Source organism: Myxine glutinosa, chromosome 2, assembly GCF_964187855.1.
Source record: "Myxine glutinosa chromosome 2, kmMyxGlut1.1, whole genome shotgun sequence".
Classification (NCBI taxonomy): domain Eukaryota; kingdom Metazoa; phylum Chordata; class Myxini; order Myxiniformes; family Myxinidae; genus Myxine; species Myxine glutinosa.
This window is the reverse complement of record NC_136262.1, coordinates 51,194,661-51,222,000: the sequence shown is the minus strand read 5'-3', so window position 1 is coordinate 51,222,000 and position 27,340 is coordinate 51,194,661. Positions and strand designations below refer to the sequence as shown.

Genomic DNA, 27,340 nt, shown 5'->3' with positions numbered 1-27,340 from the left:
GATTTATGGGAGCGAGACATGGGTAATGAGCGTAGAGCAGCAACGAAGGCTGGAAAGGGTGGAAATGCGAATGGTTCGATGGATGTGCGGAATATCGTTGAGAGAGAGGAAGACAAATGATGAATTGCGAAAGATGATGGGAATATTGCCTGTGATTGATGCTGTGAAGAGGAACAGGTTGAGGTTGTTTGGTCATGTGTTGAGGGAGGATGAAAGTGACTGGTTGAGAAGAGTGATGGAAATGAATGTAGAAGGAAGTAGAGGACGGGGAAGACCGAGAAAGACTTGGCTAAAGATGGTGGAAGAAGAAATGCGGGCAAGGGGGTTAACAAGGAGAGATGCAGAAAATAGGGCAAAATGGAGAAGATTGTCATGGGGACCGCAAGGCTAACCCCCGCTCTAGCAGGGAAAATGGCCTTAAAATGCATGTTGTGTTGTTGTTGTAAGTGATTCTTCACCATTGAGAGATGGAACCAAAATGATATACAGTACAGTATTGCACGATATCTCAAAAAGTCACACCTCCATTCCTTAACACACATGTGTATGGGAAAATTGCATTTTGGGTGCTGCTTATGTGGATGGCCGAATGCAGGTCTCATCGTGAATTGGCCAACCGCCTGATGGAGATGACCGTGCGGTTGGAAGGGGAGCAGATCCGGAACTCCAAACTGGAGACTCGCGTGCGGGAGTTAGGTGTGAACCATCTGTATTTATTTTTATCTCATTGTATAAACTGTGAGGTTCTTCAGATGCACACCTCCACCTGTAAACAAGAGTGCGGCGGACGATCTTGTAATGTCGACTTCACATGCACAGTTTAAGTGTTATTGGTTGTCAATAAACATTTATAATGCAATCCTACTTTGGACGTCTCTTAATCCATCGAATATTTTCTTTGTCATCCTCTTGAAATCATAGAATGGAGGTTGAAGGAAAATGAAGAAGAAATTATGAAGTTGAAGAAAGCGCAAGAGCCACAAGCTCAAAGTAAATTGCTGTTTGAATGTCATCTTTGTATATATTTTGTGTTACCTGTATCTTTGAAGTGTGGAGTGACCTTATGCGATCCTTGCTTGTTACAGGAGATCCACCCATGAACCGGACCCGCGGGAAGGCCATCCTGCCTGAACCCCTATCTGAGCCGGGTGCGACAACAGCAACAAAGATTGCAAAGTCCCCCAGGTAGCGGGATTGATGGATCAGGAAACACCGTATTCAAAGGAGTTGTTAGGGTCGGTTTTGTGTGTGTGTGTGTGTGTGTGTGTGTGTGTGTGTCCCACTCACGTGTGTGTATGTGTGTGTGTGTGTGACACACTCCGTGTGTGAGTGTGTGTGGGTGACACCTTCCCGACAGGGTACAGTATGTTGCCCCAGGGTGGAATATTTTTTATTCTCCAGGGTGGCCGACAGCGGGATGTTTTAACATAACACATTAAGCTACATAAAAACAAACACACTGCATATAAACACATTGATGCTATAAATAAAACACATTATCTGGTTTCCCTCCAGGAAAGTATTAATTTTATTATTTATTCAAGTACAGTGAAAGTGATGAATGTTTGCAGAAAAAAGCAGTTTTTTAAATTTGACTTCTTGTATTCAATGTATGGAGGCTTAGCTTTTGGCAAATCTTTACGCAGAAGCAAAATTCAGGTTTTGCAGAATGTAAGAAGGATTAGAGTTTGGATCATGGTGGATTCGTTCATGTTATGGTCCAGAGCACTACCAACAAAATGGCCGCGCGAACCTGCTGATGGAAATCCGAAGCCCACGCTGGTTTGTTCTTTTCCCCGACTGCGTGTGACCCCAGCATAGTGGATCTCGTCACTCGGGCCATCCACCGGCACGACTTCCTGCAGGGTCTGGACCCCGATCAGGCTGCGAGAGTCATCGAGTGCATGACGCTGTCGGAAAGGCGTCGTGGAGAGACCGTCATCTCGGAGGGAGAACCTGGCAATGACATGTTCATCGTAGTGGGTCAGTGAGTCAGTCTGAATGAATGAATGAATGATCGTTTTAAGGCCATTTTCCCCGCTAGAGCGGGGGTTAGCCTTGCGGGCCCCATGACAATCATGGTTCCCTGTTTGAGGCAATGTTTTTATGGCCGGATGCCCTTCCTGACGCCAACCCTTGGTCACGCTCTTACGATGCATACGCAGAGATACGGTGTACCTATTCTAAATCGGGGTACGCACCGTGATCATTCATCCCAGCAAGCTGGTACTCAATTTGCCGACCTCGGAAGGATGACAGGCTGAGTCAACCCCCCCTGGCGTTAATTCAGCGATCGACCGGGATTCGAACCCAGGATCCTAGGATCCCAAGCCGGCACCCTAACCGCTAAGTAAATGTGTAAATTATTTTTTGATAAAATGTATCTGATAATTAGAATACTTCTGTAATTTATGCTGGTAGTATTGTCTCGCACCCAAAACATTGCCTCCTCCCATAGATGGTGAATTGCAGGTGACCAAGATTGGGATGCCAGTGAGACGTTTAGAACGTGGGACTCTGTTTGGAGAACTTGCCATCTTGTACGACTGCAAGCGCACGGCTACTGTACAAGGTCAGGGTCTACTCTCAATGGTTTTAATTGCCAGCCTCGGTGACCTCTACTTTGGGTCTCGGAGGTCGGTGGTTCATCAATGCTTTATTTTTGCCAGCCTCAGTGACCTCTAATTTGGGTCTCGGAGGTCGGTGGTTTATCAATGGTTTATTATTGCCAGCCTCGGTGACCTCTACTTTGGGTCTCGGAGGTCGGTGGTTCATCAATGCTTTATTTTTGCCAGCCTCGGTGACCTCTAATTTGGGTCTCGGAGGTCGGTGGTTTATCAATGGTTTATTATTGCCAGCCTCGGTGACCTCTACGTTGGGTCTCGGAGGTCGGTGGTTCATCAATGGTTTATTATTGCCAGCCTCGGTGACCTCTACTTTGGGTCTCGGAGGTCGGTTGTTCATCAATGGTTTATTATTGCCAGTCTCGGTGACCTCTACTTTGGGTCTCAGAGGTCGGTGGTTCATCAATGGTTTATTATTGCCAGCCTCGGTGACCTCTACTTTGGGTCTCGGAGGTTGGTATTTCATCAAAGGTTTATTATTGCCAGTCTAGGTGACCTCTACTTTGGGTCCCAGACGTTGGTGGTTCATCAATGGTTTATTATTGCCAGCCTCGGTGACCGCTACTTTGGGTCTCGGAGGTCGGTGGTTCATCAATGGTTTCTTATTGCCAGTTATATTATTCAACTTTTCACCTCTACTTTGGGTCTCGGAGGTCGGTAGTTCAAAACCCTGGCTGAGTCATAGCAAAGTATGCGCCATTTCCTTACTTGATGCTATAGCATTGAAAAGGCTAGAACACCGACGAACAACCATAGGTTGGTAATAATAGCACAGACTTTGATGGGACTAATCTACTGGTCTCCTGAATTTAGGTTCCTTATAAGGGAACTCACATTGTTATTATTGGAGGACGAAGGGTACCCTTTTGGAATTATTCAAACTAGAGAAATACCCATGCTACGCACGGGTGGGAGGCCAGAAGCAAACAGGCAATGCAGATACGGTGAATGCTAAAGCATGAAACCAATAAATTCCACATTCCTGCAGCACCTTCCGGCGCACGTCAGACATGGACAGCAAGTTCGTGAAGGACTTCCATGAAAAACATACATGTTCGCAAACAAACGGGTACGATCACGTAGAGAAACATCGATCGTGGGTCCGTGGCGAATCTGCATATGGCGATGGCAAAATATGAGAAATTGAAGGTTTTTTTATTTTAAATGATTCATATAAACATCCGTTGAATCATATCACACGCAAATCATCAAAATCTAAACAGTATCTTGAGAATTTCAATAAAAGCCACATCACTGTTCATATCGGTAAATATTATTCCATCGTGTTTCAAATCGTGATCGATACACGATGATCGTGATCGTGAATCGTGATCGATAATCGTGTTCACAATCGCTATGTCGTCTGTACTCCCGATACGTGTACCAAATTCCCGATACGTGTAACTGTACCAAATCAACAGTTAAAAGGATTTTGAGCCGATAGGTGTTACGGCCTTGCCAAGATCGATGGAGACAGCGATCTGTTAGATCTGATCCCCCTTCATGCCGAAGTGCAGATCCTCCTTCACGCCACATCCGATCTATGCAGCTGTGCAGCGATCGGTGCAGCTGTTTGTGCGGCACACGGTGCAGCGATCTGTGCAGCCGTTTGTGCGGCACACAGTGCAGCGATCGGTGCAAACGTGGACCCTCTCACTGCCACATCCTGCTGATACTTTGCTCCCGCATGACGTTATTTTCCCGGGTGCCGCACAAACGGCTGCACCGATCGAGATTTAACGGATGTTTATATAAATCGTTTAAAAGAAAAATAGCCTTCAATTTCTGATATGTAGCCTTTTCATTTGGGCCTCCCAATTGAAGCCCCGCCCGTAGGGCGGGTACCGTTGCTCGACGTAAGAAGACGTCACAATGAACGTCATGCAAACGCGAATGTTATGCGGGAGTCCAAACCTGAGAATGCTGGAGACTAAAGCTGAAATTGGGAAAACTAAATAGCCTATTTTACTCCTGGAGATCCCAGGATTATCCACACAAAATATCTTTGCGATCGGTTCAGCAGTTTTTACAGTACCTTCGAACGGACAGACAGACGGACATTTGGTGAATTATCGTAAGATTAATCATTATGATTCCATGATATTTGTTGGCGACTTACAGGTCAAACCGTTCAGTTCATCGTAGGAACTTGAAACTTTGACCACCTATGGCATACCACTTGAATTGATGCATATCCTAAGGATGACATCATCAGTCACGTGACCTGGCAGCCATATTGGATTTCATGAAAACCTTTAAAATGCATCTTCTTCATTTTTCGATCGAATGAGTAGAAATTTGGCACACATGCAGTCCATCTCAAGTCAAAAAACGCACTTTTCTCCGATTTTTGATTTTCATGCAAATTAGCCTGCCAAGAGCCAATTAAAAATCATGACGTCATCAATCCGTTTTTTAAATTAATATTATGATCCCATTAATTTTGTATCGACCTGCAGATCGAACCGTTGATCAGAGGAACTTGAAACTTTGATCAATTATAGTATGCCACTTGATTGGATGCACATCATGTGAATGACATCATCGGTCATGTGTCTTGGCAGCCATGTTGGATTTCATGAAAAACCTTTGAAACACATCTTCATTTTTCTTTCGATTGAGTTGAAACTTTGACCAATTATAGTATACCACTTGATTGGATGTATATCCTATGTCTGACGTCATAGATGATGTGACAAGGCAGACATATTGTATTTCATGAAAACCTTCAAAATGCATTTCCTCAATTTTTCGATTGATTCAGTTCAAACTTTGCATAATTGGGTCCGCACTGCCGTTGTCAATGATGTCGCCATGCACTTATCCAATCAGAGTGGGTCGTCTTGGTCCCCAGCATCACTGCTCACAATTTTAATCATTATTGTCATGTGTGCATGCATGCGTGCGTGCGTGCATGTGTGTGGATGTGCACGCCTGTGGTGGAAATCGGTGCAAGTTCAAGTATTCTTCTTCTCCTCCTCTTCCCTTTATAAGGGGTGAGGTCCAATGGTACCAATCTCCTGCCCTGCCCTGACCACGATCCTCCTCCACTCCCCTCTGTTCTCAGCCAACTCTCTCCACTCTCCAACCACCCCCACCTTACTGATATCCCTCTTCGCACAATCCTCCCATCTCAACTGCGGTCTACCCCTTTCCTCCTATCTTGCTTCTTCAACCAAGCAGCTCTCTTTGCCATTCTCTTTTCCCCCATCCGCACCAAATATCCAGCCCATCTCAGCCGGCTTTTCACCAATCACCCTGTAAAGCTCATCTGCACACCAATCTTCATTTGCACACCTCAGTTCATCCATTCTCCTTCTATCCACCCTCTTCACTCCCACAATCCTCCTGACCTCCTGACCCAGTTGTTCTGGTAAGCCTGCAGCCTCTGTTGCTGTCGCTCTATCAGTGCCACCGTCTCCAGACCGTAAAGGTAGGCCGGCATTACTCACAACATCAAAACCATCCCTTTCAATCTCCTTGATATGTTTCTGTGTGCCATTACACCCTCCACTCTCCTCCATGCATTTTCACCCACCTGAATCCTCCTCCGCACCTCTGCCTCAGACTTACCATCTCCAGTCACTGTTCCCCCCTCTCCCAGATAATCAAATCTATTTCCCTTTCTGATCTCCTTCCCCTCTAATCTGATGTTTATTTCTTTTCTCTGCTGCCTGACCAACATCACCTCAGTGTTCTCCATACTCATCTTCAGACCATGCTTCCCAAATTCCTCCTTCCACTCCCTCAGCACTTCCTGCATCTCCTCACTACTCTTCAGTACAACAGTTAAAGTTCCCCTGCAATGCACAGCATCACCTTCAGCTCATCCATTGCCATCATCCTCTCCAGTGTGTCCCTGAATTCCTTCTTCTCTGCCCCAGTCCTTCCCATTTTAGTAGCCCATATAGCACACACCATTTCCCTCTATATCACCAATCATGCCATAATTGTCCATTCCTTCCATTTTTCCACTCTGAACACCGATTAAGTAGCACCTCTAGTTATTATTGGTTCACGAGTTATCAAGTGACCACAATATTCGTCATGGGTGTGTGTGTGTGTCTGTCTGTCCGCAGCATAACTACCCGATGATATCATCCGATCTTGATGAAACTTGGGTGGGAGGTTGATATGATCTAGTTGTGTCCTGCCTAGAGTGGGCGTATTGCGCCCATTGTGGGCGGAGCCACGCCCGAAAAAGATGTATTTTTAGGGGGTAATCGATTTCAAGCTACATCTTCTCCGAGGGGTTTGGTGGAATCTGACAGGGGTTTCGGTATTTGGTTCGGCCAATGTCATGTGTCTAGCCCCACGGAGATCGATTTTTCTCATTTTCAAAACTTTCCATGCGAAGTCCTTTCTGGGCACACCTGAGCTCCTCACACCACATACAAAGCTTTCATCCGCAGCTCAATGGAATACTGCTCTCCCCTCTGGGCTGGTGCTCCTGCCTCACACCTAGCTCGGCTTCACGTGGTTGAAACCAAAGCATTCAGAATCATTGGAATCTCCCGCGATGAAACTGATTCTGAGGGCCTTTTTCTCTCTCACCACAGGCAGGTAGGTGGTCTTTCTGTTTTCTACCGACTCCTCTCCGGCCTTGCTCCCCCTGCTCTCTCTGTCTGTGCTCTGTCCCCTAAATATGCAGGACATACAGGACCTCCTCCAACCAGGTGGAGGTATGCCTGCAGGACACACAAGATCTGCCAGCAACCCTCTTCTGGTGAAACTGCCAAAATCAAGACTCTCTGCTCACCTTCACTCCTTCATTCCTCTTTTCTTCTGCCTCTGGAACAAACTCCCACACTCTCTTGAATCCCTCTCCTCCCTCCAGGTCTTTAAAACAGCTGTTCACCACCATCTCTTATCTTCCCCCATCCAAAACCTTGATATTTTCTACCCCCGTTAAAACACCCCAAATCCGCCTCTTTAAATCCCCAGCTCCTTTCCTGAGGTTCCTAGAAGTGTTAATTTGCTTTATACCGTGTACCCCTTCCTCCTCCCCCAGCCCTCCCCCTTCCACAGATCTACTGGCATCCCTTTTCTCTTCTGTTGTGCTTGTGTGTTTCCCTCTCTCCCCTCTTGTCTCCTGCTCCCTTCATTGCATGTTTTGTGTGCCTGCATGTTTGCATGTTCAATGTGTTAGCTCTTGCAGGAGCCTCGTTTCTGTGTACAAAACAAAACAAAAAATCCGATTCGATTTTGGTGAAGATTTGAATATGGATTCGGATGTGAGAATTATTTAATCTTTCAGTGATTCATCACCATTGGGAGATCGGGTCAAAAACGATACATAGCAGGATATCTCAAAAAGTTATGGATGGATTTGGACAAAACTTGTTGGCACATGTTGTGTGTGTGTGACAAGGACGATTCGATTCAATTTTGGTGAAGATCTGGATCCAGATCCAGCTAGTAGAATTTTTTATGTGATTCTTCACCATTGAGTGATATGGCCAACCAGGTGGAGGTATGCTCTCTACTGAATGCCGTTCTAGTCGTTTCTGATTTCATCCTCTAGATCTTTAATGGAACATGGTCCCATGGTATAAACCACTAATTTCAGGTGTCTCCAAATAAAAAAAGTCAAGTCGCATTAAATCTGGACAACTTGGTGGCCATTCTATCATCCACGACATCCGATCTACCTCAGAGTCAAAGGCATCATCTGAAAAAAAACATTCAAAGTACACTGCCCCATTCCAAATAAATAAATAACATATCCTCCAGCATGCGACATTGCCAGAGCGCCTACTCCATGCGACTTCGGCACCCGGCAATGCCGCCGTGCAGCACATGGAAACGGAATTGGGAAGGTGTGGTGTACAATAATTGACTGATTAATTGAATAATTGCTTAAATAAAATAAATAAATAAAATTTGGAGAATAGTTAATTTCTTAATCAATTGGCTAATCTCAGGCAGTTTAGGAAGCATACCTAAACCACAAGTGTTTCATCTGAATGTGTAACTTTTGAGAATTAATTAAATAATTTTTTAATGAAAAAAATAAATAATCATTTGATTAATTGATTAATCATTAAATCTAAAATGTCCTTTACAGCCACTCACTTGGTCATTGCCGTTTCCAAATATCAGCTTTCTAGCTCAAAAGGTGCCTGAGATATTGCCCAGATGAGAAAGAAAATAAATAAGTACTTCATTAATCAATACTAATTAAGTAATTAATCAATTAATTGATTAATCAATAAAAAAATGCAGTTTTTGCTAAAGTACTTGCTCACTATTATGCCCAAATTTCAGCTTCTTTGCTTAAAGGATGGCTGAGATATTTCCCAGATAAACAAACAAACAAACAAGAAAGAAAGCAAGAAAACAAACAAACAAACAATCAAACAAGAAAGAAAGCAGGAAAACAAACAAAGAAGAAAGAAAGAAAGCAAAGCAAACAAACAAACATGGAAGAAAGGAAAACAAACAAACAAGAAAGCAAGAAAACAAACAAACAATTTGTGTAATTCAGGTATTAGCTGCCAGACGTGCTTTTAATAAAGCATTCTTTATTTGATTTTGATTTGAACAAACGGAGTAAACTGAATACTCCCTTACGGCGTGCGTCATCGCCAGGCCTCCTTCGACGCCCGGCAATGGCATCATGCAGCGTCTAGAGATGGAATACAAAAGGAACGGTGTACAATTAAAATATTTCCTATAATTCCGGACTTTGGAAACACGCTGTACACTGCAACTATTTGTTATATTTCCAGAATACATCCTATTGGTTTATTTTAGGAGATCAAAATCCTATAAACATCGCATGTTCATAGCTGGACCAATCTGAGTAACTTCACCATGTTTACTTTTGTGTTTAAAATCAATGCTGTGGACAATAGTTATTGTGCTAAAACATTATCTATATCTATCCTCTGTCCCATCCACAGCCATCACTGATGTGCGTTTGCTCTGCTTGAGCCGTAGTACCTTCCGCACCATCCGCACCCTCGAGTCACAGAAACGTCGGGAGCTCATGATCTCTTTTCTGAAATCGTGAGTCACAGCGCATGCCATCCTATCCATCATGTTCACACTCTCCTATTTGCTGACCTCAAAGTGTGTGCATCATCAACTTCCAATCCTATTCGGGACACTCCGAACCCTCATCCCTTTATTAAAAATGGTACACACAGACTGAGGCTGAAGGCAATATAACATGATTCCAATTTAATATGACTCACATTGACAAATATTGTCATCATGTAAGATACATGTGAACCTCTCCTTATATACTGTAAACGAAGCTCTTCCACGTCTTTACTCCGATCTCTTGCCAGATTTCTCCCCATTCCTCCCACCCCCTTACCTCCTTTCTCTCTCCCTCTCCAATCATTTCATCTTCCTTTTATCAATTTGCATTTTCATGCTCCCCTCTAAATCCCTGCCACTAACCTGGGCGTGCACATGAAATAGATATTTCTTATTATTTGCAGGTAATATAAAAAAAAGTTTATTTTACAATATAAACATGGATGCCTTTTTTTTTTAGGGCCAAGACCCTCCACCTCCTGTCAGACGCACAGCTTTCGCACGTGTTTGACTGCATGGAAGAGGTGACATATCTATTTGCACATGCATCACTTGCACATTGATGATATACTCCCAAGCACAGTGATGATTGTGAATAGAGCTTCAGAGGAACGTTTTCTTTTCTTCTTTTCATCCACACAACATGAACAGCAATTCAATACAAACTCAAAGAAGCGTGTGGATTACCTGTCAGGCTGCTTCATCGGCAGATTTTAAAATATGGTGGACTGTATTGAACGCATACCAAATGTACAGAACACCATATTTCAAATGTATAAAATTGAGCCTTATATCACGGGAACTTTTTCAATTTTTAAGGTCAGTCTTATTCATGTGAGTTGGTCTCTCTCACCCCATTTCCTCCACATCCAACACATCTTAATTCAGTGATAGCCATGTTGTTTATAAATCTGCCTCAGTTGTGGATAAGCAAAACATCTGTTTAGAGCAATGGTGGGGGGGGGGGGGGGGCACGTTGAAAGACAAGTCTGGTGTTACAACTGAGCTCTGGTGTTATAATAGCTAGGTAACACATCTCAGTGTTTAAAGTAACAGCAATACGTCTCATATATGACGTCACGATGTATATCTGATTGTTATTTCCAATTGTAGCTTTATTTAATTTATCCACAGTGCCATTCATTACTCATTATCTCGTAGATGACACATTGTATTCTTTTTCACCAATCTTTCCTTGATGTGACTTTTTTTTCGGTCCAGCTTTTGGAAATGGCTTTGCTTATTCAGGAGGAACCGAACCTGCTGATGGTGATTGTTGAGTTTCGTGTGAAATAATTATTTTACCTGGAGTTGGTGGATCTGGACCAATGTGTGAAGTTTGTTCTGAAGAACTTGGAATGATTTTCTGGCCATTTTTGTAACTGAGGAACCAACTGGTTCACTGGCCCTTGATATGTTTGAACTAGCAATCGCACATGATTGGTCTGTCACTATACAAGGTCGAGGCTCGTGTAAGAGATAACATTGAATACAAAAAAGACAAATTGACACATAAAACATAAAACATATGATAAAGGGAGTGGGAGAACAAGATGGAGAGCAGGGACATCGGGAGATCTGTGGGAGGGAGAGGGCTTGGGGGGAGGAGGCATGGGAAGGGGGGGAGAGTTAAAAAAAACACGTGGTCACTGCTAGGCCTTCCAGGAAAGAAGTCGGTATTTCAAAAAATTGGATCTGGGGTGAATTAACGGGGGTAGAAAAGATCAAGGTTTTGGATGGGGGAAGATAAGAGATGGTGGTGGACAGCCGTTTTAAAGACATGGAGGGAGGAGTGGGATTGAAGAGAGTGAGGGAGTTTGTTTCAGAGGCGGGAGAAAAGAGTAATGGAGGAGTGAAGGTGAGCAGAGAGTCTTGATTTTGGAAGTTTAACCATAAGAGGGTTGCTGGCAGATCTTGTGTGACCTGGAGGAATATTTGGGGGACAGAGCACAGAGATAGCTGGGGGAGCAAGGTCGGAGAGGAGTCGGTAGACTTATGATGGAGTAAGGTCACTAGGCCTAACATTGAGAGTGTTTCTGATGATAGAAATGAAACCTTCACACAAAAACCCTGAGATAGTCACATCGTGCTGTCCTGAATGTTTGAACCGATGTTACAACCGTTTATTGACCTTTGTCGCTGTGATTTTGCCATTTTTCATGCAACATATTGTTACGGGTTTGCCGGCTGGGTTATAAGTGCCTCTCTGACCATGAGCGGCCTCTCCTGACCTTTGATCCTGAAGCCGATGGTCCGCAGAAAACTCAGCGGCATGATGGGTAACCTCTGACATAGTCTTTGACAATTAATTTAGGTAGGGACCTCGCACCCAATTCCAGTGTTACCTTCCCGACAAATTAACCCCCCCCCCCCCCCTCCTCCACAGGGAACCATGCCAACCTTGGTCTGTACCAACAATAATTATTGGTTGGTCTCTACCAACTTTGCACACCTTGATTGGGCAATATTTGCCCATTCTTCTGTGCAAAACTGTTCAGGCTCAGTCAGGTTGTGTGGGGAGTGTTTCTGGACAGCAATCTTCAAGTCATGCCACAGATTTTCGATTGGATTTAGGTCAGGGCTCACACTCAGCCACTCAAGGACATTTATCTTTTTCTTCCTTAGCCACACCAGTGTAGCTTTGGCTGTGTGCTTCAGGTCGTTGTATTGCTTAAAAATGAACTTCCGTCCCAATTTCAGCTCTCTTGCAGAGGGCAGCAGGGTTTCCTCTCGGATGTTTCTGTATTTTGCTCCATCCATTTTCCCTTCTATCCTGTTAAGTGCCCTAGTCCCTGCTGATGAAAAACATCCGCATAACATGATTCTGCCACCACCATGCTTCACAGTAGGGATGGTGTTCTTTGGGTGATATGCAATGTTGGGTTTGCGCCAAGCATAACGTTTTGCATTTAGGCCAAAAAGTTCCATCGTGGTTTCTTCAGACCACAAAACGTTTTGCCACATGGCTTCAGAATCTCCGGAATGGTTTGTTGCATACCCCAAACAGGACTCAAGGCGGGCTTTTTGAGTAATGGCTTCCTTCTTGCCACCCTACCGTACAGGCCAGAATTGTGGAATGCTTGGGATATTGTTGTCACATGCAGACAGTGACCAATCTTTACCATAAAAGCCTGTATCTCTTTCAAAGTTGCCATTGGCCCCTTGGTGGCCTCTCTGATCAGTCTCCTCCTTGCTTGGTTATCCAGTTTGGTGGGACGGCCTGATCTAGGCAGGGTCTTGGTGTTACCATACGCCTTCCACTTCTTAATGATTGTCTTGACTGTACTCCAAGGGATATTCATGGCCTTTGAAATATTGTTATACCCATCCCGTGATCTGTGCCTTTCCACAACTTTATCCGAAGGTCTTTTGACAGCTCCTGGGTGCTCATGGTTGAGTCTTTGCTGTGAAATGCACTACACAGCAAGGAAACCTACAGGAACAGCTGATTTTATTCCGAAATAATCAGTCACTACAATTTAACACAGGTGGAGGCCAATTAATTTGGTGTGTGATTTTGAAGGTGATTGGTTACACCTGTGCTAATTTACAATTGCTATTATAAGGGGGGTGGACACTTATCCAACCAAGATAGTTTTGTATTCTTAATTAATTTTCGGAAATTTGTAGAATTTGTTTTTCACTTGGAAGTTGTGGGTTATGATGTGTAAATAGTATAAATAAAAGTGGAAAAAGTCTGATTGAATGCAATTTAATTCCAGGCTATAAGGCAACAAAAGGTGAAAATTTTGAAAGAGGTGTAGATTTTCTATAGACACTGTAACTCTCCGAGGTCTTCCAAAACCACAACAATAATGAATGAACACAGATGTGAACATGATTAAAATTTAAACTTAATAACTTCTTTATACAATTATATGATGAAGTTGATATCTCATGCATATCACATATCATTTTTTTTTTACTTCTTCTTTGACTCATGTCCCATGAAGTTGTGGTTGGCCGCTCATAAAGCATGATTGTATTATTGTCCCAAGTCTTTCACGAATCTGTTGACCAGGTCTGACGTTCAATATCATTCAGAACTAACGAACTTGGAACTGGTTTGCTGGTCATTTTTGCAGTTGAGATACCCACTGCTTCACCGTCCTTTGATACATCTGAACTAGGAATCAGACATGTATGGTATACCACTTGTGATGGAGTGAAGTCAGAAGGGTTTTCACGAACTAGCTGCCAGATGTGACATCTTCGTAATCTTCATCGTAACAATCTAAGCCTTGCCTTTCTACTCAAACCACAATAATTACTCATCATGCCACTAGTGTTGATTTAATACTTGAGTGTGTCACTTTCACTATTATCCAAATTAATATATATGTATATATATGTATATATGTATGTATATATGTATGTATGTATGTATGTATGTATATATGTATGTATGTATATATGTATGTACTGTATATGTATATATGTATATATGTATGTATATATGTATGTATATAATTATGTATGTATATATGTATATATGTATATATGTATGTATATATATATATATATGTATGTATATATGTATATATATATATATATATATGTATGTATATATGTATATATGTATGTATATATATATATATGTATGTATATATATATATATATATATATATATATATATAATATATATATATATATATATATATATATATATATATATATATATATGTCTATATATGTGTGTGTGTGTGTGTGTGTGTGTGTGTGTGTGTGTGTGTGTGTGTGTGTGTGTGTTACATTCTTCCCCCTAAGGGTAATGTAGGTGTCGATCTTTGAATGGCACAAATGAGGATTGACAGGGAAATGATGGTGTGACCAAATCTTTTGCAGACCTTTGCTATGCTAATCTGGACACTTATTTGTCCTCTGTTTTTTTGTCTTTCACAGAAATATTTCTCTGATAAGGAATCTATTGTTATGGAGGGTGAAGAAGGTAACACGTTTTACGTCATTTTCAGAGGTCGGGTAAGCATCATGGATGGATGGCATCAAATGTTTTACTGCCACAAAGTGTCAACACTAAATCATATTCCAATAATAAAATAGCAAACTACTTTTTGAGTAGTAATATTAAATATGATAAGTATTCATCTGCAAAGCTTCACATCATCCATACCTATCCTGTACAACAGGTGCAGGTGACACAGAAGGTGGAAGGAGCAGAGAAGGAGATCAGAATGCTCCAGCCTGGAGACCACTTCGGGGAACTTGCCCTGATCAGGTGCTTCATGTCTATCTAGCTGCCCATACATCATAGATATGGAGTTGAAGTAGTGCGTGACAGATTGTTGGCTATGTTGAGCAATATTGGCTCAATGTCAAATTTAATTGTTTTATACAGAAAGGCAAGTTAACATAACGATCAATATATGTAATGAAGAATTAAAAAAAAGAATCAATAATGAGCAAGCAGAAAAACTATCAGAGGCAGAAGACATTCCTGATGCTGGATGAAATCTCTAGACAAGTATATTGCAACAAAAACTGCCACATGGTGCTGGGTTTGTTACGCACATTAATAAATGCACATTAAAATAATAATTTAATAATTGTAATAATTTAATAATGAGTTAATCATGAATTAATGATGAATTAATTAATAATTAACTAATAATAATAACTTAATAATTGAATAATTAAGGATGCACATTAAAAAAACTTGAAGTTCATGTTTTTGGACTCAAACAGATATTGGGATGTCATGATGGACTAAATGTCACCTTCCCTGTTTTTCTTCATTTGTGTGTGTGTGTGTGTGTGTGTGTGTGTGTGTGTGTGTGTGTGTGTGTGTGTGTGTGTGTTCATCTCTGCAGGAATATTAGACGCACTGCAACGTGCACAGCGGTGGGAAATGTCACGTGTCTTATCCTTGATGGCGAGTACGTTTCATTCTATAAATCTATTTAATAAATAACATACCTGTTTGCTATGATGCATCTGCGTACCTGCATTCAATTGTCGCTCAAACCTGTATTCTCCACACGACACAGTCAACCCATCCTCCCCCCAGATTCCCACCACCATCCACCCCGTCTCCCTAACTCCCACTCCAAATTTGAAGAAAATTGGGAAACCAGTCAACAGTTTAACTTTTATTTTAAAATCTGGAATCTCAAACATTTATTTAAGTTCACTTAAATCAAGACAAAATGAAGACTCTCTGCTCCCCTTCACTCCTTCATTCCTATTTTCTCCTGCCTCTGGAACAAACTCCCACACTCTCTTCAATCCCTCTCCTCCCTCCAGGTCTTTGAAACAGCTGTTCACCACCATCTCTATCTTCCCCCATCCAAAACCTTGATCTTTTATACCCCCGTTAAAACACCCCAAATCCGCCTCTTTCAATCCCCAACCTCTTTCCTGAAATTCCTAGAAGTGTTCATTTGCTTTATACCGTGTACCCCTCCCTCCTCCCCCAGCCCTCCCCCTTCCACAGATCTACCGACGTCCCTTTTCTCTTCTGTTGTTGTGCTTGCGTGCTTCCCTCTCTTTCCCTCTTGTCTCCTGCTCCCTTCATTGCATGTTTTATGTTTTCATGTTCAATATGTTAGATCTTACACGAGCCTCAATTCTGTATACATAAAAAAGAAAAAAAAAGAAAGTTGCATGATAGAAGTTTTGTTTTTTGTCAGAATTTTTTCCGAAACAATTCCTCTGGACCACATTGAACTACCAGAAAGGTAAATTATAACTTCAATTTCAAAATGGAAAAGCTGTTTAAAACATTGTATTATTTACCGGTACATAACATACAACATATACTACAGAGTACACCTATTATGAATACTTTATCAACAATTTTATTCTTCTTTAATTCATCATCTTTTTCTTCTTCATTTTTTACGGCATAACCCATCGGTCAAAGCCGTCTAGAACAGTGTTTGTCTGTCCGTCCGTATGTATGTCCCCTCAAACGTATACCAATCCGAGCTGAGGATATGGTCACATGACAAGGTGATGTGATTACGTCTGATGTCATTACTGCGTACGGCGGCTGACTCTCCACACTCCGCCATATTGATTTATATGCCGTTAATGCCGAACATATTGTCGAACCTGTCATATATCACATTCGCCATGCTCTACCTTTACATTTTTCATTCAGTTTGACACACAAACAAACCGATTGTTAAAATGACGATCAAATATCGAAAGCATCGGCGTTACGGCTCTTCCAACAATATGGTACGTACAGGCCTCAGGCGTTATGACATCTTCGGACCGCTTCGGACAAATTAAGCCCAGTTTTCTTAATACAGTGGTGTATCGTTTCAGTAGTATCGTTTTCGTAATAATAATAATAATAATAATCATAATATAGTAAATATAACCATAACACTTTAATCCCAATGTCGTGAATGGAAAGTTAATGAATTGAAGTGGTGTATGGTTCATGATCAATGATCTAAGTGGTGTTCGGCACTAATATTAATAACTGAGGAAGTAGGGAATTAGCCTCAGTTTTTTTATGGTAATGTAGCGGCTACCGCTGGGTTTTCACAATCGCCTTGCACCTATCAAGGACGCGGAGCGATTACCATGCCGGGCTCGTCCAGGACGCCCGGGCAGGCTCGCCCTCAACTTGCCAGGCCGCAGCCAGGACGCTGGGCCACGCCCCCTCTCGCCTTTCCTGGGCAAACGCTCCGGGATAATATGTATATATATTGCTGCCCGATAAACGGGCTTTTCAGAGTGCCTGAGTGTTTGGTTTGATTAAAGCAACTCGGATGAATTCCAGCTTTTTGTCGCGTCCATTCTTCCGATCGACGTGGGAGCCCCAGCTCCTTCATTGGTGACCTACCGACATGAACACGGCAGTCGCCCTTAAACTGCCTACCTTCTGGGAGGCTCACGCGGCGGTTTGGTTCGCACAGGCGGATTGCCTGTTCGCCCTGCGAGGCATCACGGCCGACGACACCCGCTTCCACCATGTGGTAGCAGCGCTCGGTTCGGCCACCGCGGCCCGCGCCCTGAGCCTCCTCGAGAGCCCGCCAGCCGCTGACAAATACGGCGCGATTAAGACGCTTCTCCTCGACGCTTTCGCCTTCCCATCGGCGGAGCGTGCACGGCGCCTGCTCGACCTGCCCGAGCTCGGCGACACGCGCCCTTCCGAGCGAATGGACTACATGCTTTCACTGCTCGGCGAGCACTCTCCGGCATTCCTGTTCCGGGAGCTGTTCCTCCGTCAGCTGCCTAACCCGATACGCCTCGCCCTGGCAAGCACGACGATCACAGATCCCCGGGCCCTTGCCAGAGAAGCCGACAAGATCTCCGCCGCAGGACAGCGCATCGCAGCGGCGACATGGGACCCACCGCCGTCTGACGCAACACCCAGGCCCCGCTGGCACCTTTCACCGTGCCCGAATGACGTTTCGACCACGTCAACGTGGATCTGGTGGGCCCCCTCACCCCGTCACGGGGGTTCACACACCTGCTCACCATGGTGGACAGGACCACCAGGTGGCCGGAGGCCGTTCCCCTCGTCTCCACCACCACCGCCGATGTGGCGCAGGCTTTCATCACCACCTGGGTCGCCCGCTTCGGCGCACCGGCGGACATCTCGTCAGACCGCGGACTACAGTTCACCTCCGAGCTGTGGGGCGCGGTCGCCCGCAACCTGGGGGTCAAGCTCCACCATACTACGGCCTACCACCCCCAAGCAAACGGGTTGTGCGAGCGATTCCACCGCTCCATGAAGGCCGCGCTCATGGCCGGCCTTCAAGACGGCGGTTGGGCCGACCGGCTGCCGTGGGTCCTTTTGGGCCTCCGCACGGCCCCCAAGGAGGACCTCCAGGCATCCACCGCCGAGCTTGTCTATGGCCAGGCACTACGCGTCCCGGGCGAATTCGTGCCCGACGCTACCAGTCCCTGGTCCGCAGCTCACCAGCGCTCGGACCTCCAGGAGGCCGCCCGACGGTTTGCCCCCGTGCCAACATCCCACCACGGTGACCCCCAGTCCTACGTCCCCCCAGCACTTCACACAGCGGAGTATGTTTTTGTGCGTCACGACGCACATCGGGGGCCACTCCGGCCGCCGTACGACGGGCCCTTCCGGGTGCTGTGACGGGACGACAAGTCGTTCGTCATCGACATCGGCGGCAGGTCGGACCGGATTGCGGTGGACCGCCTCAAGCCGGCGCACGTGGACGTCGACCACCCACCACGGGTGGCCCTTCCGCCGCGGCGAGGCCGCCCCCCGTCCACGATGCCCCCCACTCGACCGCCCACCACCACACCGGACCCCCTCCCACGACCCGCCAGGGGTCGCTTCGGCCGGGTCATCAGGACCCCCCTCAAATTGACCCTGCCGGTGCAAGTCGATTCTGGGGGGACGTGTGTAGCGGCTACCGCTGGGTTTTCACAATCGCCTTGCACCTATCAAGGACGCGGAGCGATCACCATGCCGGGCTCGTCCAGGACGCCCGGGCAGGCCCGCGCTCAACTTGCCAGGCCTTGGTCGGGACGCCCGGGCATGCCCGGGCATGCCCGGGCAGGCTCGCCCTCAACTTGCCAGGCCGCAGCCAGGACGCTGGGCCACGCCCCCTCTCGCCTTTCCTGGGCAAACGCTCCGGGATAATATGTATATATATTGCTGCCCGATAAACGGGCTTTTCAGAGTGCCTGAGTGTTTGGTTTGATTAAAGCAACTCGGATGAATTCCAGCTTTTTGTCGCGTCCATTCTTCCGATCGACATGGGAGCCCCAGCTCCTTCAGTAATATCATTTTCGAAATAATGATAACGTAATGTTAATATTATAGTAAATCTAATCATAATACTAATCCCTTCATAGTGACTGCAAACTTACTGGAAGTTAAAATATATCAGTTTTGTGTCCGTTACGTCATTACGTCTTTGTTGTCATTACGACGGCTGAGTCCACCGACCAACATTTTAATTTACAAGTACACCCGCTCACTATGGGAGTGGCAGGAAGGGTTATTCCTCTTTGGGGTATGTAGATTACAGACGATCTATGGTCGGGTCTCAAGAACATTGGGTGTGTGTTCATTTACCAAGGTTCTTGTGGAGAGATCACCAAGTGGTTTGAGCATTCGAGCAAGCACTCCATTCAAAACCGTTAAGGAACGGCTGGCTTGGCAAGCGCTAGCTAGCAGCTTGGTAAATGAGCACACCTCCAACCCTTGTGGGGTACATAGATTACAGTAGATCTCCGCTGAGTTCTGTAAGAAAAACTTACCTCACGGATGTCGGGATTCCTCAAAATTTCTTTGTTTAATGTTATAAACAGCATTAACGACTTTTGAAAAGCTAATCATACGTGTTTGTGGTTTATAATATTTTACAAGCCCGGCTAAGCAGCTGTTAGACTTTTGGTATTGTTGTAGTTATAGCAGTTTTTCGCTTTGATTTGTACAACATTATTTCGCTTGATACATAGATAGTGTCTCAAGTACTTAGTGGAATATGAATGTCAGAAACACATTGTTACCGGATGTGGATGTGGGTCTGGGTTGGATCATTTGGATGAGCTGTATTGCAATCTCCTTCTTGCAGGTTCAAATCCTCCTCTCTTGAGTAAATAATGGCAAAAATTCGGAGTTTATTTTTTGCCATTTCAGCAGCACCCCATGACAGAGTAGTCAACTGTGTGGAGTTAAATCTCAGCTACCGAACTTGTCATGGCCCTCTAATGCTCTGTGAAGAGTACGGGCCATATCTACTTACCTCCTGTGTTCAGGAATGGTGTGAGGCTATCTATATAGTATCCTTCATCTCCTTCCTTATCATTATTTCCTTGATTATATTTTTCTTAATTGATCTCTCCAATTTTCCTTTTTGTGTGCATAATATGCAGAAGGACCATAGCTTTCATATCCTAGGTGGATATACAATGACCCTGAATCACTAATATGTGGAAAATTCACAAGACTTGCTCTAACTGTCATAATGAAATAATAATAACAGGATATGACACGATATCAGGTTCCAAATAGAGTAAACAGAAAAATAAGAAACATAACAAAGATTTCCTCTCAAACATCCTATTCAATATACATTGATTATTTTCCAAGTTGAATATACTGGAAACAAAATCTCAAAGTTGGAGAAAAAGAGGATTGATGATGTGAAGGTAGTTTGTACATAGGTGAGGCAAATTTTTAAAAACTTAATCCCTGGGAGGATGGTGCCGAGGCCATTACCTTTGATCTGTCTATCTCTGGTGTAAATGTTGGCCCAGCTAAAAAATAGATGCTTCGCAGGCCGGACAAGGAAAAACAATGTGATCCGTCCCTCAGATGGACGTGAACCTTGGCGTCCAATCTGCCAGTATTATGTGGGGGGACATAAAAAAAAATCCCACGATGTCCTTTGTGAAGAGTAGGCGAGCGATCACCGGTAGCATAAACAAATTACAAATTTGTCACCATCAGTTGAACGTGAGGCCTGGTTGGCCGGTTTGTGAAAGACCTGGCCTAAAACCCATCTTCCAGTCGACCCCACGAGAAGGGGCGATATTTGGTAATACGGATCATGATTTGAAACCACTAAATAAGTTGTAGTTGTTATAATTAATTTCGAAAGTCTAACATTTTCTGTTTCTTTGTGTCACTTTCCTTTTAGTGTCGATGGCTTTGCACAAACAATCCTCGTCGAAAGGGAATCGTAAGTGATTATGAATATTACAATAATTATAGTAATAATAATTATTGTTATATTTATCTCCGCACACTGAAGGTGGAGGGAAATTATTTTTCACTCCTGTCTGTCTGTCTGTTTGTCTGTCTGTTTGAGCTGGAGACCTCAGAAGGTTGTGGGCAGATTTGGACGAAATGTAGTGGAGAGGTTGGGTGTGCGATATTTGGTAATACGAATTGATTCGGTTTTCGTGAAGATCCGGATCCGGATACTAACATTTTAAAAGTGATTCTTCACTATTGAGAAATAGGGCCAAAAACTATATATAGCATGATATTTCAAAATGTTGTGGCCAGATTCTGATGAAACTAGGTTGTTGAGTTGAGTAGGCATCAAGAACAAGCTGATTAGAATTTGGCTCAGGTCTGGATACAGATGCAGCCTATCGGTGGGATGCAAAGCAAACTGTTCAGCCTGGCGGAGGTGTGCGCACTGCCGAGTGCCGTTCTAGTTTTAACTAGCACTTGCAATGTGTTACTTTACGGCTATAAAAAATGTTTACATCATCTTCATCAGCCTGAATTAACAATGACATTATTGTTACCTCCACCACCAAAGGTGGATGGAGGTTATGTTTTCACACCTGTCTGTTTGTCTGTCTGTTTGTGAACAAAATATCTCAAAACGTTGTGGACGGATTCGGACGAAATTTGGCAGAGATGTGGCGTATGTCACAATGACGAAATGATTAGATTTTGGTGGAGATGCGGATTCGGATCCGGCTACTATAAGTTTTAAAGTGATTCTTCACCATTGGGAGATCGGGCCAAAAACGATTCATAGCAGGATATCTCAAAAAGTTGTGGATGGATTTGGACAAAACCTGATGGACCGGTTGTGTGTGTGAGAAGGAAGAATGGATTCGATTTTGATGAAGATCTGAATATGGATTCGGATATGAGAATTATTTCATTTTTAAAGTGATTCTTCACCATTGGGAGAAAGGGCCAAAACGATACATAGCAGGACATCTCAAAAAGTTATGTATATATTTGGACGAAACTTGTTGGACAGGTTGTGTGTGTGAGAAGGAAGAATGGATTCGATTTTGATGAAGATCTGAATATGGATTCGGATATGAGAATTATTTCATTTTTAAAGTTGTGTGTGTCTCGAGATCTCGCGAGATCTTGGAGACGGCGGCAGGGATTTTCGAAGCTCCACACGGTCTCCACGTTTTTCGAAGTTAAGTCTGTTCACAATTGTATTTTGTCGAAACTGTATTTATCTTTCGGTGTGTGAAGTTATTGTGTGCAACTTTGGTTGTTTCTCGGTGTTTATCTTTCATAAATTGATCGTCTGTTTGCCGTGTCGCGAGCAAGGCCTTGTACAGTGTGCACTGTACAACCTTGAGGCTTTGTTTTTCTCTCAGTGGTCCGTCGTTTGTGATCCAATAACTTTCGTTCTCTGTATTCCCAGGCTTTTCACCCATACTTCCTTGTGTAAATCTCAACTAAAAAAAAAAAACAAAAGAAAAAAACATTTCCTTCTCTGTTCTCATTCGTTTATTCATTCTTATTCGTTCGTTCGTTCTTCGACCACGTGTTTCTCCCCCATTTCCCCAGATAGTTTTCACTCATTAACCTTCAATGTTTACACTTTCCCCTCAAGTTATGTATTCCGTCATATTTTATAACACCTTTTTCTTCTTCTTCTTTAAAAGGCTGCTTTCGACTTGCTCACCAAATCAATTCATCCCAAAAAAAATATCCATCTCCTATAGTGCCTTTTTTCTACATTCCCTAAACTCTCCTGCACTCCATCCTCCATCCAGCGTCCTTAAACGTATTTTTAACTCGAAGGTCACAAGAAACTCATTTTGCAATAAATGTTCGTTTCCCATAAATCGTACACTTTCAAAAATCCAATCTCACCCCTCCCCTCCAAATCTTCCCCATAACTCCTCCCCTCCAAATCTTCCCCATCACCCCCTCCCCTCCAAATCTTCCCCATCACCCATCCCTTTCAAATCTCCCCCCTTGCCCCCTCCCTCCTATACTACCCCCTCACCCCTCCCCGCCAGGACGCCCCCTCGCCCCTCCCCTCCTAGACTCCTGCCTCACCCCTCCCCTCCAAATCTCCCCCATATCCCATCCCTTTCAAATCCCTCCCCTTGTCCCTTCCCTCCCAAACTCCCCCCTCACCCTCCCCTTCAAATCTCCCCACCCTCATTGCTTCTCAATTTCCCCCCTCTCACTCCCCCTCCTCAAAGCGTCCTCCCCGCTTCTTCCCCCTTCAAACTCTCACCTCCATCTCCCCCAACCTTCTGCCTCGCTCTTCCCCCTCCTCAAATAACACCTCATTGTGGCTCACCCAATCACCATCAAACCTTTTGTCCGCCCCATCCTTCCCTTTCTCCGAGCTATTCTGAAATCTCTGACACACCTTCAACAGCTCTCCCTACCTCTTCCACCTCTTCCACATCTTACCCTACCCCTCCTCCCCCCTGTTCTGTATCTGATGCTCCCCCTTCCTCTTCATTAACGGTATGGACGTCAAACATCCGGGGCCTTCGTTCAAACTTAACTGATCTCTCCATACAGGTTGCTTCTGTCAAACCAGACGTGATCTGCTTAACAGAAACTTTCCTCCTTTATGATGTCTCTGATTCCATAGTATCTCTCCCGGGCTACTCCCTCCTCCGGTATGATAGACCTGAGCCTCGTCCTGGAGGCGGGGTTGCTATCTTTATCAAAAACTCTCTTCCTCACTCGCCCTGCACTGCACTCTCTCCACCTCACCCCCAGGAATACCTCTGGCTACGGCTTCCCCTTTGCTCCCACCTCTTGTTCATATGTGTGTTGTACCGTCCACCAAACAGTGATGACTCCATCTACATCTCGCTGTCTGATGATATGGACCAACTTCTATCTACTCATCCCAACTCTCTCTTCCTCATATGTGGTGATTTCAACTGTCATCATGCCAGTTGGCTGGGTGTGGGTACCTCTCTCACCAGCCATGGCTCCTCAGCAAAGGACTTCTGCGACTCACTGGGACTGACACAATCTGTCAATTTCCCGACCCGGATCTCAGTCAACGGAACATCTTCTCTTCTGGACTTGGTTATGACTAACTTCCCTGAAAATGTCTGCTGCTCTTCTTCTGCTCCGATCGGATCATCTGATCATGTCCTTGTTAAAGTGGACATCTCTCTGACCATCCTCAGGGAGCCTGCTCAGCGTCGACGAGTCTGGCATTTCACTCAGGCCAACTGGCACGGTCTTCAAGCAGCCATCAATCATCTGGACTGGTCTCCCATCTCTACCACCTCTGACATCAACTCATCCTGGGAATTCTTCCAAAGTAAATTGCTCTCTCTCATGCACAGATTTATCCCATCTCGTCTTCAGTTGTCATACCCTTCCTCCCGTCCATGGTACACGGAATCTTGTGGTGAGGCTGTTGCCCAGAAACAACTTGCCTTCGTCTCCTGGAAAGCAAATCCAACGGAAGGAAATCTCATTTCCTTTCACAAAGCCCGAAACAAGTGTGTGTCCACCCTCAGGAGAGCCAGGAAACAATATCTCTCCGTTCTCAAGACCGAACTCTCTTATCTGTCTCCCTCTTCCAAATCCTGGTGGCGTCTGGTCAAATCCGTTTCTGGTGTTTGTTCCCCTTCCATCCCCTCCCTTACCTCAAACGGCTACACAGCTGACTCCGCACGTGAAAAAGCTGAATGCCTCAACTCTGTGTTTGCCTCTAAATCTTGTGTCCCAAACCCATCCCTCTCTGTACCCACCATACCCAGTCGTACCCTGCTGCTCCTGGACTCCGTGTCCTTTCCTCCTGACAAGGTGGAAAAGTTTCTGTCAACCCTCGACTCTGATTCTGCAACTGGACCCGACGGCATCAGCCCACGGGTCCTAAAATCCTGCTCTGCTGCTCTATCTCGCCCTCTCTCTGTTCTCTTCACCCTCTCTTTTGCTCAAGGTCAACTGCCATCTGCTTGGAAATCAGCCAACATCACCGCTTTGCACAAAAAAGGTGCAAAAACAGATCCTAGCAACTACAGACCAATCAGCCTTCTCCCAATTATCAGCAAAGTCATGGAATCCATCATTGCTTCTGATATGAAATCTTTCCTCTTCTCCAATGGCTTGATCTCTGATCATCAATTTGGTTTCAGACCAGGTCACTCTACTCTGGACATGCTGCTTCTGCTGTCTCAACAATGGATGGAGGTCCTCAATGCCAAACAGGAAATTAGAGCTGTCTCCCTCGACATATCACGTGCCTTCGACACGGTCTGGCACCCCGCTCTGCTCACCAAACTCTCCTCCTTTGGTATCCATGGAAATCTCCACGCATGGCTGGCGGACTTCCTCTCTAGTCGTCGTCAACGTGTGGCCCTGAATGGGTTTCTCTCATCTCCTCTTCCTGTTCAGGCTGGAGTTCCCCAAGGCAGTGTTCTGGGCCCCGTGCTTTTTCTGGTCTTCATCAATGATCTCTCTGACTCTCTTGAAAATCCTCTCTATCTCTTTGCTGATAACTCCACTCTCTGCCGCTCCATTCCTCTTCCCTCAGATCGGCAGTCTGCTGCCTCCTCACTCTCTGAAGACCTGGACAAAATCACAGACTGGTCAAACAAGTGGAACATGTCTTTCAATCCTGACAAATCTCACACTCTTACTATGTCTCTCCGAAAAGATCGACTGGACAACCCTCCCATCTACTTTCTCAACAATCCTCTCCAAGAAGTTCTGTCGCTCAAGATTTTGGGTCTCACTATCTGCCATGATCTTTCTTGGGAAAACCACATTTCCAAGCTGGCCTCCAAAGCCAGTCGCCGACTGGGCATCCTCCGTCGTGCGAAGTCCTTCCTCGGCACACCTGAGCTCCTCACCACATACAAGGCTTTCATCCGCAGCTCAATGGAATACTGTTCTCCGCTATGGGCCGGTGCTCCTGCCTCACACCTGGCTCGGCTTCACGCTGTTGAAACCAAAGCTTTCAGAATTATTGGAATCTCCCGCGATGAAGCTATCTCTGAGGGCCTTTCACTCACTCACCGCAGGCAGGTAGGTGGTCTTTCTGTCTTCTACCGACTCCTCTCCGGCCTTGCACCCCCAGCTCTCTCTGTGCTCTGTCCCCCAAATATTCCTACAGGTCGCACAAGATCTGCCAGCAACCCTCTGATGGTTAAACTGCCGAAATCTCGGCTCTCCGCTCACCTTCACTCTTTCATTCCTCTTTTCTCCCGCCTCTGGAACAAACTCCCTCACTCCCTTCAATCCCACTCCTCCCTCCAGGTCTTTAAAACAGCTGTTCACCACCATCTCTTATCTTCCCCCATCCAAAACCTTGATCTTTTCTACCCCCGCTAATTCACCCCAGATCCACCTTGTTTGAAATTCCAACTTCTTTCCTGGAAGTCCTGGCAGTGTCCATATGTTTTATACCTCTCCCACTGCCCCCTTCCCACGCCCGCCCCCCCCCCCCCCAAAGCCCTCGCCCTCTCTCAGATCTCTCGATGTCTCCATGTCTCTCGGTCCCTGCTCTCAAATGTTGTGTTTGTGTCCTTCCCCCTCTCTCCCCATCTTGTCTACCGCTCCCTATGTTATATGTTTTATGTGTCGGTTTGTCTTTCTGTGTAATTAATGTTCGCTCTTTCACGAGCCTCGATCTTGTATACAAAAAAAAAAAAAAAAAAAAAAAAAAAAAAAAAAAAAAAAAAAAAAAAAAAAAAAAAAGTGATTCTTCACCATTGGGAGAAAGGGCCAAAACGATACATAGCAGGACATCTCAAAAAGTTATGTATGTATTTGGACGGAACTTGTTGGACAGGTTGTGTGTGTGAGAAGGAAGAATGGATTCGATTTTGATGAAGATCTGAATATGGATTCGGATATGAGAATTATTTCATTTTTAAAGTGATTCTTCACCATTGGGGAGAAAGGGCCAAAACGATACATAGCAGGACATCTCAAAAAGTTATGTATGTATTTGGACGAAACTTGTTGGACAGGTTGTGTGTGTGAGAAGGAAGAATGG

General features: G+C 44.7%; 1 protein-coding gene across 7 annotated transcripts in view; it reads left to right on the top strand.

Annotated features, from left to right (window-relative positions):
* Nucleotides 1-27,340, top strand: part of LOC137413634 (cGMP-dependent protein kinase 2-like) — a 129,507-nt gene that overhangs the window by 6,323 nt on the left and 95,844 nt on the right. For 4 of the 7 annotated variants that reach the window (XM_068099066.2, XM_078773268.1, XM_068099067.2 and 1 more), the window contains 12 exons: nucleotides 596-696; nucleotides 922-990; nucleotides 1,086-1,185; nucleotides 1,817-1,983; nucleotides 2,459-2,572; nucleotides 9,530-9,635; nucleotides 10,132-10,195; nucleotides 14,574-14,651; nucleotides 14,819-14,907; nucleotides 15,500-15,565; nucleotides 16,319-16,366; nucleotides 21,272-21,313. In XM_068099066.2, the coding sequence (XP_067955167.2) occupies nucleotides 596-696; nucleotides 922-990; nucleotides 1,086-1,185; nucleotides 1,817-1,983; nucleotides 2,459-2,572; nucleotides 9,530-9,635; nucleotides 10,132-10,195; nucleotides 14,574-14,651; nucleotides 14,819-14,907; nucleotides 15,500-15,565; nucleotides 16,319-16,366; nucleotides 21,272-21,313 (1,044 nt within the window). The remainder of the gene's footprint in view (nucleotides 1-595; nucleotides 697-921; nucleotides 991-1,085; nucleotides 1,186-1,816; nucleotides 1,984-2,458; nucleotides 2,573-9,529; nucleotides 9,636-10,131; nucleotides 10,196-14,573; nucleotides 14,652-14,818; nucleotides 14,908-15,499; nucleotides 15,566-16,318; nucleotides 16,367-21,271; nucleotides 21,314-27,340) is intronic. The other 3 variants (XM_078773270.1, XM_078773269.1, XM_068099069.2) reach the window with 1 other exon arrangement.